The sequence below is a fragment of the Pezoporus occidentalis genome, unplaced genomic scaffold, assembly GCF_034315485.1.
Source record: "Pezoporus occidentalis ecotype Australia unplaced genomic scaffold, CSIRO_AGI_Poc_V1 ctg55, whole genome shotgun sequence".
NCBI classification, from domain to species: Eukaryota; Metazoa; Chordata; class Aves; order Psittaciformes; family Psittacidae; genus Pezoporus; species Pezoporus occidentalis.
The window spans coordinates 2,608,797-2,626,675 of record NW_026915888.1 but is presented as its reverse complement, the minus strand read 5'-3'; the positions used below and the strand labels follow the sequence as shown (position 1 = coordinate 2,626,675).

Here is a 17,879-nt window from a genome sequence, read left to right as displayed (position 1 = left end):
CTGTCCTGTGTCTGGTGTATGACCCCGAACTCGGCCTTTATTCACAGATAACTCTCTCCACTGTCCCTAGGAGGAAAAAGAAGTGCATTCGGTACCTACAAGGAGAAGGACGCTGTGCCAGCCCAGTTTCTTCCGATGGAAGTGCTATAGACTCCCCTCCCTCTCCTCTGGACGCACTCCAATGCATCTCCTCTGCTTTCCCTTCAGACAAGCTCGCAGCCCCCGCTGACTCCGCACACAGAGATCACCCCGACCCCTTCCCCGGCTCCGCTCACCTCCAGCCCCCCTCCGGCTCCTCCAGACGGACGCCCACAGAGTCCCCTCCACGCTGCGTGGCCTCCATGGGGACATAGTCCTGCGCCCCCCTCGGGGTACCGGGTACCTCCTTTCAGTGCCCACTGCCAAGGACCAGAGGCCACATTCCCCATCGCACTGTAGAACATGCAGGGTTAGGACATGGGATGCCTTGAGGATGCTGGAAAACTCCTTTAGTTTTTATTTCTTTTGGGGGGTGGGAGAGGTGTTAAAGATAGAAAAGTGATCTCCAAAACACAAGGTAATGAGAACTTGCCAAGATTTAAAGTGCTGATGAGTAAACAAGCCTTTGTCCCTGCCCTGTGCTGCTTTTCTTTGTTTGGGGGTTTTTGGTTCTTTTACTGCATTATCTCCAGGTATGGTGGGAAGCAGAGCCCACCTCCCCAGCTTGCTGCAGTAGATGGTAGGTGCTATCACTCTAACACTGCCTTTGCTCCCTGCTTCCAAGTGTAGTCCTTCACTCACACATCCCTTGTAGCCGTTCCACCACGGAACTGGAAAAGCTGGAATAGGAGCAGTTTTAGAAGCTGAAACTCAGTGTAGTGATGCCGGCTTTGATCCGACCGGATAACAGAGAAAAGGAGGGTTTCAGTCGAGGAAGTGAACGTTTCCAAGGTGCTGTTACAGGTAACAGATCTCATGCAGACGTGTGCCATGAGCATGGCAGAGGGAAAGGGAGCACCGAGCACAGGAGCTGGACCAGCCCCTGGCAGGGCTGAGGACCCATCGCTCACTGCAGGGGCTGTGCAGGGGCGCCCCTGTTAACAGAGGTTGTCCTCTGTAGATAATGGTCACGGCTCCCTGGATGCTGGGCAAAGCCTAAAAGTCCTCCTGGAGCTCCCTCCCCAGCACAGTCCAGCAGCTCCTGCTCCAGGCACCCTCAGAGCCCTTCCTGTTGATGCTTTGGTGGATAACTTCCTAAAATCCCCTTCCTCTGCTTTTGGATCTGCACAAGATCCTCCCTCCACCCTCAGGACGATGCCAAAGGTTCAGTGTGTCCTCTCCAGCTTGAAAACCTTCACCACTTCCTGGTGTTCTATTCATGTTTGAGCTTGACCAACACAACCCCGCTGTGGCCGGGCTGAGATCAACCTGACCCCATCTCAAGCCCAGATGAATCCAATTACTTCTTGATTTCCTTTGGGTGTACAGGCTCCCCCCACCCAATCCAGCCCAAATCATCCCCTCCTTGAAAGAGATTCCAGACCAGTGAAGGGATAAATAACACCACACAGAGGGAGAAGGGGGGCTGGTTTTTGTCCTTACTGGGGTTTAAAGTCCTGAACACAAATTATGTAGTAATATTATTGTAGAACTGCAGAAATTTATGACCTTTATAATGTACAAAAATATTTTTATATTGTTTTTCTTAATGCAAAAAAAAAAGCCACAAACCCAAATTTTTTACATTGGAGTAAACAGAACTTTTTGAACCAGTTTATGCCTCAAAGATTGAAAAGGATTAGTCTGTAGAACAGCTTTGGGTTTGTTCCCTTTATTTAGGTAGTTTGGCTTTAGAGTAGCATAGAGTTGGGTTTAAGTCCAGTCTTAGTTTAGATGTGAACCTGTCGCTTTATCCTCTCCTGTGTAAATGTAACTTCAGAAGCACTGAATGAAAGCTCCTGCACAAACCTGAACAGGATGAAGTCGTTTTAGCGGTTGAAAGAATCGTTTTAAAGCTTGAAAGAGACATTTTAACCCTTAAGGAAGCAGCATTACCTGACCCCATGCCTGCTGTACATTGGGCGATGCAGTGATGGTGCTCCGAGGGGTGGTTAGGTCTGGAGCTTCATGCTCTGGTTTACATTACTTTGCCAGCTTAGACGAGCAGGCACTAGTGTTGAACAAGGAGCTACTGCTCAGGCTCTTCCCAGACCCCCCCCCCAAGTCTCTTTTTATCACTTGTATTTAAAACACACCCAAAACTTGCTTTACAGAACAACAGTGATGGCTCAGCTCATGCCTGTCACTGAGACCTGCAGTGTATGGGGCTGTCAGAGCATCAGCCCCTGCCAACGCCACAGAGGACAAAGCAGCCTCAGTGGCGTAGCTTAACCCAGCACTGGTGTAAAGCTGTTGTAAGTTACTACCCAGTTGGTATTATGGGGTTGTCCAGAGAAGCTGTGGCTGCCCCCTCCCTGGCAGTGTTCAAGGCCAGGTTGGACACAGGGGCTTGGAGCAAGCTGCTCTAGTGGAAGGTGTCCTTGCCAGTGGCAGGGGTTGGAACTGGAGGAGCTTTAAGGTCCCTTCCAACACAAACCAGGCTGGAATTCTATAAAACAAGTTAGCACCAAAGGCAGGAATAAGAGAGAAAGCAAATGGGCATAAATAAAACCAGTGGGAACTGAGGGGCAAGCCCCAGACCTATTAACCTGCATCCCTAGCCAAGGAGCAGCCCTCACCCCTGTCAGCTCACCAGGGCTTTCACATGCCCATTCCAAGGCTGCTTTGGTCAGTCTCCACAGGGGCTCAGGGCCCATCCCTACAGCAGCCTCCTCTGAGCCCCTTTATGCCATCCAATTCCCACCCAGTCCTCACAGTGAATCCCACTGCCCCTGGCAGCATCTCCACACACAACCTGAAGCAGCTACACCTGCTTTTCCAAGCCATGCTTGCTCCACGCGGGCACAGTGAGAGCTGCCCTCTGCTCCCAAGTGCTGCAGGCTAAGCTCAGACTGCCCCTCGGTGCCCTGCAGCACATTCAGTTTAGGCTGGTGTAACTGAGAACAAGAGTTCAGAGCTTCCAAAACACACAAGATAAAGAGACCATGAAGCTGCCCATTGCCAAGACAAAACAGTGACTAAGAGCTGTCTCCAACACCAAAACAAAGTTACCTTGACTAATATCAGAAAGTGTCTTTAGAAACACCCCATGAAGTGTTCCTGGTTTGTGTTAATGCTCTTTTTTTTAAAACAGAAGGAAAACTTTGCCCTTTTTTAGTTCTTTTCACAGCAATTTCAACTCTTGCTTAAATCCATCATTCGACTTCCTGCAATCAGTTTAAATGTACAAGTCCTGGAAGTACCACTTCATTAAAGCAGAGTGCAAGCACTGTAGCAGGGATCAATGCGTTGCAGCTGTACTTTCATTTGTCCAGTGACATCCACCACTTGTAAGTTTTTTACTTCATTGAATTTGTATGTTTTTGGCTTTTATGTTCAAAATATGTTTATAGCTTTATAAATAAAGTAACTGCCAGAGTGGCTCTTTGAGATGGGCCACTGGGAGTTCTGATCTGAACCTCTCAAATAATGATTTCTTGGAAGTTAAGAGGATTCTGCTGCTTCTCCCCCCCCCCTTGATCATTTGTATGAATAGATTCTAGGATAATTGCTAACAGGCTTCAATGGGTAGGACTAAAGTAGTAAACCAAAAGTAAGAAGAAATATATGGGTTCATGTAATGGGACCTTGGGTCACAGATACAGCTTCCTGAGCAGTCCCTGCTCTCCATGGTCTGATCTCCCCTTCTCACTGCTATCAAATACCCACTGAAATCAGGTGGATTCTCCAGTCAACTCTAGATGGGAAGAGCCAAGCATTTCCCAATCCCTGGCAGTGTTCAAGGCCAGGCTGGACAGGGCTTGGAGCAAGCTGCTCTAGTGGAAGGCATCCCTGTGCCTGGCAGTGGGTTGGGACTGAGTGAGCTTTAAGGTCCCTTCAACCCAGACTAGTCTGGGACTCTATGTCCCAGCACTGGAGTGCTTTATGCCCCCTGACAACACAGTATCTAATCTGCCTGATAGGTACAGAAGCACAAAGGCTGAAGGTACAGAAGCACAAAGGCTGAATAAGCAGATGCATCCAAAGCACAGATGTGAATGCTGCTTTGGAGCAAGTTAACAAATCCTTTCATTAATGGCTACAAAGATCACCTACAAGCTGGTAAAGCATCACAATACCTCCATCTGCATTGCTTACTGTTTAATTTCCACCTTCATGTGAGAAGTCACCCACTGTGTCTGACTGGTGGCCTACATCGGTCACTAAACCAAACCTTTACATCTGTTTCACTTCAGTTAACCACCGCCTCAGTGCTCCTGTTTGTACATACACCCAGTAGCAAGCAGCAGGCTGTCTAGTTCCAAATAACTAGCACCATTTGCAAACAAAAGTTTAAAAGCCCTTTATTAATCCAGAAGTGGAACACTGATATTTAAAGTGAGATAAGTACGTTTATTACGGATCATTCTACTCTAAGGTTTATACAGAGAATGGAATGCAATACAAGCTAAGAGCACACCTCAAAGATCTACCACACAACCATCCCTACTCCCTATAAGGGAACTGTAAAAAAAACAAAAGAAATACAAATCAGGAAACCAGTTACTGTTTAACTAGTTGCAAGTGGCTTTGTCCAAGTTAAGCTGATATTGCATTAGCTCTGTATGCAATAATTAAAGTCTCTACAAGCCAAAGGTATCGCAGTCAGAGGCATAAGATTTCATATGGACACATGAAACCATGTTTTAAAGAGCTACATCACAAGGGCTGTTTAAAATTGCCTAAAACCCAGTCACTACTGACATGCACAGGTCAATAATAGTAACTTTGGTAATGTCAGTCATTTTTGGTCAAATCAGGATTCCACTTTTAACAGGAACATATAAAAACACACCAATCCTGTGCATAAAGCAACACACTTCTCATCTGCTACCAGCTAGAGGCAGGTCTTCAAGACATGGTTGAAGGATTCAGATTTCACTGTCGGGAGCTTGCTTCGTTCGAGATCACATCTTTCACTAGTCTCTAAGGCCAGACTAACAGGACAAGAAGGTGGTCAAATAGTTTCTCTTTTTCATATGCAGGACAAGAACATCTCAGAAGTCCCATCACTTTAAGCTTAAACACTAATTCTGCCCACAATGGTTCTGCAAGGAATCCAGTAGCTTGTACTTCACCTGCTTCCCCAAAACACATGCTAATTAGCCTTTCTTGCTGAAGCTGTCAATACCCTGTAAATGCAAGTGTCTTGCTCTTGAGGAAGAAGCCACAGGTGGGTTTATTTACAATGGAGTCAATCCTTAGCATTGGAACTGGACTTGAACAGTTTCAAAGTGTAATGAAAACGATAACCTGAAGTGCTACTTCCCATATAGAATCCACACTTAGTTCAGTTTTATTCATTGCAGAGTAAAGTAAAAAGACATCCAATTACACTAGTAAAAACTGAGAAGATTTAAATTTGTACTCAAAAAAAAACCACTACACATGCAGAGGGAACAATATCCTGCTAACACAACTTCATTTGCTGCTGCATTTGTCTACTATTAACAATTATGAACAGAGCAGTGCAACTAGTATTTGGAACAATCCTTACAGTGTTCGAGTGTCAGGCACAACGCTTCACTTCTCTTCACACCACTGGTTCTCTTTGCGTACCTGAAAGAGCAGTTTAACTGTTAGTATCTGCAGTGAACTTCAAGGGGGTTGTACATCCCTGTGAGGATTCAGGGTTCCTCACTGCAGGAAGGCATAAACTCAGAAGCAGCTGTAACTTTTCATGCAGGTTTGTACTTCGAGATTCAGTCTTCCAAAGTGACCTCTGTGTCCACAGAAACCAAGAAATGTATTCCTCATGCCTTGATCTAAGCTGAATTGGTTTTTCCACCAAGCAAAGCTTAAGACTGAACTGCTTGTTTCACAACAGCTCTGAAGACAAGCCTGAGATCAGAATTCACTTTGTATTTAAGAGTCATCTCATTCCGCTCTCTCCCAGCTCTGCCATTTTGCAGTCAGTTTGGTGTTCAAGACCAATGGCTTCATTACTTAAGCATCTAAACATCTTGCCTTCCTAGCCACATAATACAGCTTCAACATTCTTACTAACAGCAAACCAAGCCTGCCATGAACAACCTTGATGCGTCCTCACCACACACATCTGAGCTAGGACATCAACTCACTTTGACTGTTTCAGCTGATGGCCTGCAAGCCCTGTAGACACCAAAAGGTTGACCACTAGTAGCAACCCAGTTATGAGGGGCTGATGCATTTACATTTGTTGTTACCAGGTCAGGTGCATCACACATTGCATTTTAAAGCCCCACACAATAACTCAGCATAGAAAACCAGCTAAATTATAGCTAAACCCAAGCCAAATACCTGTGCTTCCTCCTCCTCAGTGAAGTCATTCTTGATGTTGAATGTCTTGCGAATTTCTTCTGGAGTTTTCCCCTTGATCATGTTTGCAACTGTCTTGCACGTGACATCAAGCAAGCCTTTGATGTCCAGGTAATTTGCAGCCTGTAGAAGAGTTTTCACATTTAAAGCCTCCTTATCAATACTGTGCCCTCTGCAGATGTGCTCCCCAAGTTACGCTGACACTGGAATTGTGCAATACTCAACTGCAAACACATCACCTCTACTCTGAGAAGCTTTACCTTGAAGTAACAGGACCTAAAACTTGCTTGCCAAACAGAAAGGGAAGTCATTTGCACTATGAAAGACACCCCCATACTCCTCCTTATACAGAGCTCACCAAAGCCTGCAAACACCCCAGGTCTTTAGTGCTGAAGTGCTATGAACTAGCCAAGATAAGTAGCGCTGCCTCATGGTACCACACAAGGTGAAAGCCAGATTTTAATCTGCGTGCACACCTCCAGAACTCCATTTCTAGTAGTAAGCCCTCAACTAAGACTCAGGAGCCCCAAGAATAAAGACAGCTCCAGGGCCCCAGATTCAGAAAGGTCAAAGAAGTCATTCCAGAGCACAAGGACTTTAGTTGTGAGTGGAGCACTCACAGACACAGCCTCACACACCCTGAGCACTTACCAGGATAAGTTCAAACAGCGTTCCTTGGTCTACTTTCAGAAACTCTTGATCCCACACAGGGATGTCATCTGTTCGCTTCTCTTTGTTCTCATCATCCTCAGGAGGAGGTGGATCATCCTTGTGGTGGGTGCACCACTGAATCACCTAATCATGGGTTTGATAGGAAAGCTTCAGCACAATCATTCTCCCATTAGGCCCCAGTTAGAACTTAACTTTGTTTTAGAAGAAATACACCTTTTCCTCTAGATTAATAGTAGAATCCTGTGTAAACACACCCCAATACCCAGCATTTGCATTTCAGAACAACTGATCCCCAGCCCTGGAGTGCAACAGCCTTTTGAAATACTAGTAGTAAATCACTTACCATCTTAAAAGCCAGCTGCTGGTGTTACAAAGCTACTCGACCCTGCGCTAACACACAGAGGACTGTGCAAAGGAAACCTAAACCTCAGTCTTTAATCTGTTTGTAGAAGCACAGTTTTTATTAAGCACAATACTACAGAGGGGAAGAGTGGAGCTGGTAGCAGCCACCAGCAGGGCAGGTTCACATGGCAAAAGTTTGCTTTTTTGTTTTAGTAACTTGGGAACATGCAGCCTCAGTCTCATCACCCAGACAGTGAAAAGGAGCACGGATCTAGTGCAAGTAAAATCCTGTTCCGTTCTGCCCACCCCAGAGACTTGACAAGTTTGAAGTTACTTATGTGTGTGTTCACTAGGAAATAACTCCTAACCCAGTATTTACCCCAAAACTGTCCAGTGCTTATTTTAACACAACACTTTCTACTTCAGAGCAAAAAGCATCTTCAGAGACAACAACGTACTTCTCTTTTCTTACCTGACCCAACAATAATCATGGTCTGTTACTGAATTTCATGCCATCAAGTGCATGATGTCTCAAGCACTGTGACTGCCGCACAGTTTCTCCTAACATCTGGATCCTGCAGAACAACCTCAGTTCACAGAATCCAATTAATATCCGTGCTTTAATCCCATGCAATACTGGTGTGCATAGATGGCCAGCACCACTTCCACACCGCTGGAACCCTATCTGGCCTCCAGCTGCTGTTCCAGGTGGTCACCCCATAGGTCTCTTACCTCAGCCCAGTCCTCAGCTCCCCCAGATGCCCGTGTTCATGCACCTCTTATCAATTCAGCTTGTAGCACATGGAAAGTAGCTTTAATACAACAGCTCAAAATACCCAGCTCTAACATGAATTCCACATTTCATCTCTGCCATAAGCACAACCACTTTCAACATCTTACCTTTTTCAAGATAGCTGCATTAACGTTTGGAAGAGGGACTGGGTCATCATCACCTTCATCATCCATCCCCAAATCTGAAAACAGAGATGACTAAGCAACTGGCAGGCAAAACCATTCACCCTTCTCTGAACTGGGCCACTTCACCAGTTCTCCAGTGAGGCTGAATGGATTGGCAGCAATGGAGCTCTAACTGGTGAGCTCAGAAGGTTTTTAGATGAGGCTCTGTGGAGCCATTGTATGTACTAGGTTACACCCAGTTGAGGCTAAGTAGCCAACTAGGCTGCCTCATCAAATGAGAGCATCAACGAGCCATCAGTTAAGCAATCGTTACTTGTTAAAACCCAGCTTACTAGGTCAGTGTTGTGGGAACAGGATACATGGAATAATCAAATACTTGTGTACATCTACCACTTTCAACAGCTCGAGCCACAAGTTAAACCAGAGCGTTCCAGCTGAGATCTCCCATTCCCTTCATTATTAAATAAGGATTCAGATCTACTGTGGTAAGAGACAGTGTTTTGTCCTCTACAAGAGTAGCCAGTTACCCAGCCTCTGAAGCACCTGCACTGCTTCTTACCAGCTGAAGAAGTTCACGTGCTGGGACAGCAGCACAACCACTCAACCAAAAAAGCCTTCCCAAAGCATGCTCCTGATACTCCTTGGTTTAAAAGCTTGTCAGCCTGCTGTAGACACAGCTGGATGAAGTTTGTCACTTTGTCCCCTTGATATAATTAAGGAATCAAAGTTAAAAATGAGATTAAAACATAATTAAACTTTGGCCTTGATACACAGCACAAACACCGCATTAACCAGCCTTGATTAGAGAATATGCCTTTCTGATTACACAGATGCTAACAGCTGGATGACACCCTAGCTGTCAAAGATTAGCATCTTGCAATTAGTAGGATATTAATTGCTATTACTTTGTGTAATTGAGTAACAGCAGATCTTCATTCATTATATGCAGAAGAGACAATTCTACATCACCAAGGAGCTTAATTTTTAAGCACAGACAACTGTCACACCATCCTCACTGATCAAATCTGTGCAGTTACAATAGCATCTACTTCTGTATTCAGGCAAGTCAACTCCTGTTATTAATGAGATATTAATTAGTCCTACTTCTTGTCTGGAATAACTTCATAGATTCAGAAGCTAAAATACTGCATATGTCACCAGTTAACACAGACTTCAGGCACACTCAGAATGGGGTGGCAGGTACTAGTGTAAGAAGTGACCAGTCCAAAATTGCTGCTATGGGGAAATAATTCAAGCAGCAGCTCACATTTAGTGAACTCTGCTCAACTTGTCCCCATCACCCCCAAACCAGCAGTTTTATCTGTTATCCAAAAATTCCTACCTGACTGGCCATCCCAGGATGCTCAACACAACCTCACCCTTTAGCTCTTCCCCTTCAAGCTGCAGCACCCAACAAAACATCTATTAACTGATGCTTAACCAACTGTACTGCAGATGCATTTCACCTGTACAAGGACACTGGTTCTCATTCAGAGCAGCAAGAAGCTAGTTTACGGTGCCTAACACCACCTACCATGCGTAACCTCCCTTTAGTCAGCACCAAGTGTCACTAAACACCAGCATTGACACAGCTTCTGCATGAGAAAGCAGAGAATTGTGCTCCCTAATGTATTCCACAGAGAGAAACGCTTCCTGCTCATGTTGCTGGTCAAGTTCTACAGCATCTTATTAACAGAATCAAAGGGTTCAAGACTTGCGAGTATTTCAGCCTCACTCTTATTGTTCTTATGTGCAAGTGTCACAGCCAGCCAAATATTTATACCCAAGAACACAATTTTAACTACATCAACAGAAAGGGTTTCTTTCCTCCCAAGTTAATTCATGTATACACCCAAAAACTGGGAAAGCCACCAGGAGACAATGAGGATTTGCATGGAGGGATCAGACACAGCTTGCTCTGTATCCCAGCCATCTGGCAGACCTCCCCTCCCCCCCACAAGCTCCTTTGTTTCAAATGTATGTCAGCAGGAGATCAGAACTGAGCATTTAGCCCAAATAATTTAATTGCAGCCGTAAGCTCACAATATAGGTTTCATTTCAGCTCTGCAGTGCATTGCTTTATGATCCCCCACCCCATTTTAAGAGATATTTACATTGCAAGACTGGTTTGTGGGATTAAATAATCTTGGGGTTTAATATTATTAGATGCTCTGTTTGCTGAACTCTTACAATAGCGAAGCAGGCTGTAAGCAAGGCAGTGGGGTGCTCACTTTTACAAGCCTCCTTCTAAGCGCTTCTTAACAAGAGGACTGAAAGTTTAAGCTTTATGTGAGAGCACACCCACCCAAAAACAGTTTCAGCTATGACAGCAATTGTCTGGGCTGTTCTGACGTCAGGCAGAAGCTGCCTCACAGACCTGGGAATCCTTTTTCAGGGCAGCACCAGTTGGTCTCCTTTGGTCACAGCTCCTGTCCAAGAGGCCTCCCTGCATGCACTGCTACCTCTGCACAAGGCAGTGCTCCTCAAGGGCTCATGCTCTTACCTTCCAGCATAGTCTTTATAGTTACAGACTGCTTTGCAATTTCAACATCAACTTCAAAGATTTCTCCATCTGAACTCTGCAGTTTAATCGAAGGCATCTACAAGAGAAGGACAGTTACTTCCACACTATATCCAGCAGATGTTACAAGTTTAGCCAACCCAAAGATGGGCATTACCTTTACTATTTATATTGCTTCTTACCCACAGCAGATAGGCCAATGCCACTTAAATCCCTCAAGTTACTCACTGCTTGAATCAACAGGCCTAAATTCGCTAATCCTCATGCTTAAGAAACAAGGACTGTTGGAAGCTGAACATGAACTTCAGAATACACAGATTAAGTTATTCCTGCTTATTTCTATAGTGGAACACCAGAGCAATCTTTCTCCTGACTTGACTTTCAACAACGCTTCCAAAACACGACCTGCCCTCAAAGCCAGACAACTGCTCCTCACTTTGAGTACTCAAATGAAGCCAGACCTCAAAAGCAGGTTTCAAACAATAGCCTCTGGAGCAGAATGACAAAGCTGAGGTTGGAAAGAGCCCCCTCAGAGCCCAGGCCAGCCTCCCTCCTCCCAACACAAAGAACAGGTTACTCAGGATCAAAGGCTTCCCTGCAGAAAAGCATGTGGCTTTCTGAAGAGATTAAAAAGCAATACATCACCACAAGGAAGGCTTTCAGCACTCGGTACTGCTCATACAGAGTAGGAAGTTAGCTCAGCACTTTGGTAGCACTAGCAAAGCCTAAGATGACTGTGCATTTTAAAGTTTCTCAAACAAACTGTATTAAGACCTGCAATAAATAGAAGCAGCTTTCAGAAGCACTAACAAAAAACAAGCAAGCTCTACAAGAATGCATCTTCCCAGATATTTAACTCCAATCCAAAACCAACACACTTGATACAGCAGGTAGGAGGCTACAACTTCTGCCTGAAGCTACACATGAAGTTTGTCTGTATCACTGCACTTGAACCAAGGAACTTGCCTGGCCAGGCACACTTTATAAACTGGTTCTCAACAAATGAGCAGGATGTGTTGCAAGTTCCTCACCAAAGCATCTGTTAGCAGCAAACCATTGCAACAGGTTCACGTTCCTTGAGTTACCTGCTTGAAGAGCTCTAAGGCAAGTAACTTGTCCTGCAAGGCGTCAGGGACAAGGCATTACACGTTCATTTCAAACCTAAGAGCTATGCACACAAGTTCCCCACAGCAGCACCTGAGCCACCCAAATTGAATTAGCTGGACCCCTTTCAGCAAATCGACATTATCCCTTTTTGAATGCCTCCTGCAGGTCATCAATACAGCCAAGCCTGACAGCACTGCAACAAACCCAGGCCGTGGAGCCTGGCCAAAGCGCGTTATTAAGCAGCTCACACCAGCTCGAAGCCCTCACTGCTTTCATTCCCATTTGGCAGAGCAAGCAGCTAGTTAATGTTTACACAGCAATGTAACCCTATATGATAGCACTACCTCTAATTGAGATGGGTGCTCTGGAGGAACACACGGACGTTCCAAAGATACAAATATAGCCCCAAACGTACGATTTGGATTAAAACACACAGTGCTGAGCCGGGAGCTGGAATGATGGTGATCCAGGCACACATTCCAGACGCAACGCACTCGTTCTTGCGGCGACCGCCTGCAAGCACTCAAGAACGAGCCCAGCCTCATATGCCAGCCTTCGGGTGCTCGTGTCTAGGGTTACATAATGCTGCACAATGGAGCCAGCACGACAGTGATGCTGCTGCCTCAGTGAATCCAACCCCTGCAAGAACATTTGCGTCGAGACCCTTCTATCACCCCAAACCACTTCTATCCAGACCTTTAGGTTACTGTTAAGGGTCTGGATCAGGTAGCACGAAGTTAATCTAACGCCTTATCACATAACAGACGAGGATTTCATCCAAATGTCATTGTTTTTATACCACAGAGCTCTGCCTCCTAGAAGGAAGGAATACAACAAGTAATTTTCAAGCAGACCGCACTACAGCTGTGGAAACAGGCAGGCCTCAGCACCACAACCGGGTGACTAAGCAGCGCAGGCCTGAAGCTCCATCCCACAGAGCCATACAGGTCGGGAGGCCGGCAAAAGGCAAACCTGAATTACAGCGGTCATCTGCATACAGAAACCTGAATCGCAAGCGCTCAGCCCTCTCAAACAGGCAAGGCCGTGCCTCCCACAGCTCCTCACCGACACCCGCTCCCTTCCCTTCCCTTCCCCTCCGTGCCGCTGCCCCTAACCCCTCACACCGCGACCTCCGCGGCCTGACCGGGGGCAGGGCCTCGCCGTTATTTACCAGACCCCGCAGCCGCGCCCCCCATCCCCACCCCCGCACCTCCCCTATGGGGCCCGCAGCCGCTCCGGCCCCGCGTTACCCAGCCAGGGCCTCAGCCCGACCCCCCCCCAACAACCACCACCGGCAGCTCCTCCCGCGCCCGCTTCCCCGCGGCCCGGCCCCCGCCGCCCCAAGCCCAGGGCCTCACCGTGAGGCGGCGGCGTTCAGCTCCGCGCGGACGGGACCTGGCGGCGCTCGGGGCCCAACTGCGGCGGCGGCTTTATATGGCGGGAGCGGAGCGGGGGGAGGGAGAAGGACCCGCCTCTCGCTGCCTCGCAACGGCCGGGCTGCCCGCGGCGAACGCCTGACTGAAACCCCGCGGCCCTGGCTCCCAGCGCCCCTCAAAGTGCAGCTGGCCGGGACAAACCGGAGCCGCGCCGCCCTCAGCCGGGGAGCAGCGGCGGAGCGGAGCCGGAGCGAAGGGCTGGGACGCGGTAACAGCCGCCGAGGCTTGCAGGCAGCGGCGAGGCCGCCCCGGGAGCCAAACAACGGGCGGGGGCCACGCGCGCGGACCAACGGCTGCGGCCCCCCCCCCCGCGGACCCCTGAGGGACGGAGAGGGCGCGGGCCGGGGGTGCGGCGGAGCGGGCCGGGAGCGGGCCGCAGGGGGGAGCCCAGGCCCCGGGAAGGGCGCTGGGGGCCGCCCGGTGCCGCTGCCCGCTATGGGGATCGCGGCGTCCCCCTGGAAACCACCCGTGATGGCGACGGTGTGTCCGTGGGCCGGCCCGAGCCCCCTTAGGAAGCAGCAGGGGCTGAGGCAGGAGCTGCACTGGAACAGTGGCTCCTTCCACATGGCTGCAACAACAACGGCCCGCTCCCGGCGAGTGGGAACGCAGCAGCCACAGCTCGGGACAGTGCGTAGTGACAGGAGCGGAGTTAGGTCTGAGGAGCCACCACCGAACACCCGGCCCGGATCCCAGCGGGAGCTTTAGGCTGGAGCCCGTTGATGACTCTGCAGGCACCAGCTGTGTGAGGAGCCGCCAGCTAGCAGCCAAGGCAGGGCTGCGGGGCACAGCCAGCGCACCCGAGCCGTGTAGCCCAGCGCAGGTAACATCTGACAGGTCAAGAGTGTGTGAGGGATAGGGACAGGCACTGGGTTAGCTATAAGGAAGCTCTTCCCTGTGAGGGTGCTGAGGCGCTGGCACAGGGTGCCCAGAGAAGCTGTGGCTGCCCCATCCCTGGCAGTGCTCAAGGCCAGGTTGGACACAGGGGCTTGGAGCAAGCTGCTCTGGTGGAAGGGGTCCCTGCCCATGGCAGGGGGTGGAACTGGATGAGCTTTAAGGTCCCTTCCAACCCAAGCCATTCCATGGGTCTATGATCTGAAGGCATTTGCTCAGTGAGGCCACCAAAGTGACCGCGAGATGCCTGGGGCGCTGCTTGTGCTGCCCAAAACCCCACTTGCTCCATGTTACAGTTGAGCCCTCTTTTCCATCAGCTGTCCATAGCACCGTGGTTTGTCAGTAATTAAGGTACTTAAACAGGGGCAGCTCGTGATTGTGACAATTGACTTCAAATCCTGATTAAAAATGGGTTCAGAACTGAAGCGTGTTTTCACAGCGCTTTAGTGCAGGTGTAGCTGCACTGCCTGTAAGCAGACTGGTACCGGCAGCAGCGTTGCACTGCAGAGCCCCAGCGCAGTGTAAGTCACAGCTTTCCCTTCCCTTGGGGTCCCAGGCAGTGCACCACACACCTCAGTGAGCAGATGACAGTCATACCTGGAAGCAGAAATTAACCTGCCAGCATCAAGAATTTCCCTGAAATTTGGAAGTTCTCAGGTCAGGAGCTCGTTTTGCTCATTCCAGAGTCCACAGCCCAGGACAGCAGCCCCCTCACAGAAGTATTCCTTCTTTCCTTAGTCTTCTCCTGAGTGACATAACCAATGAGACCACAAATATCCCAAGTATTCCAATTAAATAGGGGTGACTTTCTGGAGAGGTGCAAGACTCAAATACAGAGTCTCAGCCAGGAAGAACCTCTTAAGAGCTCAGGGCACAATAAGGCTCTTTCAGGTCAGGCCATAGCACTTCAACAGGTCTCTGGATAAATTCCACTGACTCCCTGACCTGGGAATCTTGTTGGACAGGCTTTGGGATGCCAAGCAGCTCATTAGGTAGCACAGGCTTGAGGGTGACTGAGCAACCTGGTCTGACTTGGAAGGTGGATTTCAGTTCAGTGTGGTCCCTTCAGCCTGATTTACTGTGCGCTTTGGGAGCACTCACTTCAGCTGAGTGAGCATCTGAGGATGTCTGGTGATGCTCATACAGCAGACTGATGCTAACAGAGGTTCCTCAAAGATCCTGATACGCTAACCAGATAAGCTGCTTAGGACCTGATTATCATGGTTTTAATTTGTATTACACATATAAGTGCATGAAGGCTCCAAACTATGCCTAGTGCAACCCTTTGATTGTACCATCATCACATTGACTTCATTCTTTCTCAGTCGCTCCGTCTCATACTCCAGTGCTGAGACCCACACTCACTGCACTAAAAAGAGGAACGACACTATCTTGATTTCCCTTAAATGTTCTTTTTTATTGTGATTTATATTGGAACATCTTGGTCCGGAGGATCAGACAGTGACAGAAGGTGGTCTGTGGAAACCATCTGCAAATCCTAAATCCCCTTTCCCTGTGGTTTCTGATGTGGCTTATGACCTGTGAGCGCAAGCTCTCTGTCTGCAAATCAGGCTCAGCAAAGGGGGTGGCGGATTTTATTGGACCACAAATGTAATCAAATCTAGGAGCAGGCAGAAAGCAAAGTTCCAGGCTTAGTTATGGGATTCCGAGCGATGCTACTGATGGGTTTTATACAAGGAGAAACATCAGTCCACAATGGACCTGGAATTTAGGTGTTGAACGAAAAGCCTGGAAAAGTTAAAGCCAAACCACCCCGCACCCCAAACCCGTGGCAGCCGGGTGTCAGAGATACGCTGTAATCACAGGATAGCCACCTCCCACTGTGCCCTACATATCATACACTGAATCTCCCCAGCTGGCCCAGATGCTTTCTGTTATCTGCTGGGGAAAGCAGCTGCTGCGGCGCTGATAGCCAAGGTCCTGTGAATAAGTCAGTATTAGCAACACAACAGAGCCGTCCTTCACTAGAGCTGAAAGGCAACAGGGTTTTGCAAAACATGGGTGGCCCAATTTCCATTGTTACACACAGTACAAATAATCCTAAACCTAAGCATTGCCCCCCTGAGCCATAAACAGAATCACACCGTGTATCAGCCACTGATAACTTGTAATGAAAGACCTTTCACCACCAAAAACCCAGAGGAGGAAGGGGGAAGCTTAACACTAAAGCAAATAACTGGAAAGATTGGAGCAGCCAAGATCAGAGCAAGCTTGATTTAATGCTTATGAGCTCCAGAAGAGCTCTGACCTACATACTGCAGCATCCCCAGGCACTACAGTGCCACAGCTGCAGGGGGAAGGGGATGTTAGCACATGGAACACGCAGGAGTGGCCTCCAGGGCACAGCACTGCATCTGCTCCCCAGCCTTGAGTTCTCTTGCTGGCTCTTGAGCAAAAATCACTGTGCCCCCACCCCTCAGAACACCTCTCAGTCTCCCCTTTCACACAGGAACTGGTGATTTAGAGACCATGGAGAGAACACTGAGTATTTTTCACCACCACAAGCACAACACGGGACTGTCAAAGCCTCCTAATGAGAACCATCAGGTTTGAAAGGGCTCAGCTCTGCTCCACTGACATATTGGGAAGCTTCTGAGAGCAGAGCCTGGATTCCCTGAGCCACAGGGGTAGGGACTGGTGATGGCTGGACCAGAGGGTCCTGCAGTGAGGTGCGACCGTTGGATCTGAGCAAAAACCTCAGCTATACACAGGAGAGGATGAGGGCTGCAAAATTCCTCCTGTTTATTTCAGGAATATAAAAGATGAGGGATATTCTTTAAATCAAGCAGCCACGGCAAGTTAAAACCCAAACTGAGCTGCCTGGGTGAGTGTAAACCCGGAAAACATCACAGTTATTCATGTGAGAGAGGGTACAAAGACACTGCTGAGCTCACCAGCCTGGGCTGCTGCTGCTGCTCAAAGCAACCTTGCAATGGTGCAGTAGCAGCAGAGGAAAATGCTTGTTCTGTTGCTCTGGGAAAAGCCAATTCCGCATTTCCACTTCCTCAAACCTTGCCTTGAGCAGCATCCTCAAGCAGGCATTGCTTCTCATCCATGTTGTATCCTGGCCACATGAGACAGAGCCCATCACTTGGGTGAGAGTCCAGCTGACACCAACAGACTGACAGCATTCAGCCACCAAATCCTGTCCAGTAGGCACCAGCTGGGTTTCTTTCCTTCGTCAACTTCTTTCTTCCTCTACCACCACTCATTCCCCTTACATAACTACAGGGATTCAAGATAGTTTAGAAGATAAAATACAGGGGGAGAAAGAAAAAGATTAAAAATAGAAACACACCTACTTCAAGTGTATTTGCAGCATCTATTTCCTGACCTCACTCCACCTCCACGCTCTTAAACAGGCTCGTTTCCGTTCCAGGTGTGCACTGGGATCCTTCGAACCCGGCTGGTGGGGAGGAATCCTACACAATCCAGCGGTCGATGGGAAGATGCCGCCTGCTGAGGCCGCCCGGTTGGACGGTGGGTACCCGAACCTTGCGGGCAGCGGAGCAGCTCCGCCGGCCACAAGCCGGGAT

The 17,879-nt window shown here is 48.4% G+C and overlaps 2 protein-coding genes across 7 annotated transcripts in view; one reads left to right on the top strand and one right to left on the bottom strand.

Moving 5' to 3' along the window:
- The window catches only part of TCF7 (transcription factor 7), a 64,788-nt gene extending 61,232 nt beyond the window's left edge, over positions 1-3,556 (top strand). For 2 of the 6 annotated variants that reach the window (XM_062638083.1, XM_062638084.1), the window contains one exon: positions 71-3,556. In XM_062638083.1, coding sequence (XP_062494067.1) covers positions 71-353 — 283 coding nt within the window. In that variant the 3' untranslated portion in view covers positions 354-3,556. Of the gene's footprint in view, positions 1-47 lie in introns of all 6 variants that reach the window. The other 4 variants (XM_062638086.1, XM_062638089.1, XM_062638087.1 and 1 more) reach the window with 2 other exon arrangements.
- An 870-nt stretch (positions 3,557-4,426) lies between these two features.
- Positions 4,427-13,447, bottom strand: SKP1 (S-phase kinase associated protein 1). The gene is made up of 6 exons (XM_062638093.1): positions 13,354-13,447; positions 10,871-10,967; positions 8,350-8,423; positions 7,087-7,230; positions 6,418-6,558; positions 4,427-5,697 (listed from the first exon to the last, which is right to left on the bottom strand). The coding sequence occupies exons 2-6, from the start codon at positions 10,965-10,967 to the stop codon at positions 5,662-5,664; spliced, it is 492 nt and encodes a 163-aa protein (XP_062494077.1). The 5' UTR covers positions 13,354-13,447; the 3' UTR covers positions 4,427-5,661.
- Positions 13,448-17,879: the final 4,432 nt, after the last annotated feature.

What these genes read in the sequence shown, in the direction of transcription:
- SKP1 (XM_062638093.1), bottom strand. Translation starts at nt 10,967, where the DNA reads ATGCCTTCGATTAAACTGCAGAGTTCAGATGGAGAAATCTTTGAAGTT. An exon ending in TATAAAGACTATGCTGGAAG is followed by an intron (nt 8,424 to 10,870) that starts GTAAGAGCATGA and finishes CTCTGTTTTCAG; the next exon opens with ATTTGGGGATGGATGATGAA. An exon ending in CTGAGGAGGAGGAAGCACAG is followed by an intron (nt 5,698 to 6,417) that starts GTATTTGGCTTG and finishes CTGCTCTTTCAG; the next exon opens with GTACGCAAAGAGAACCAGTG.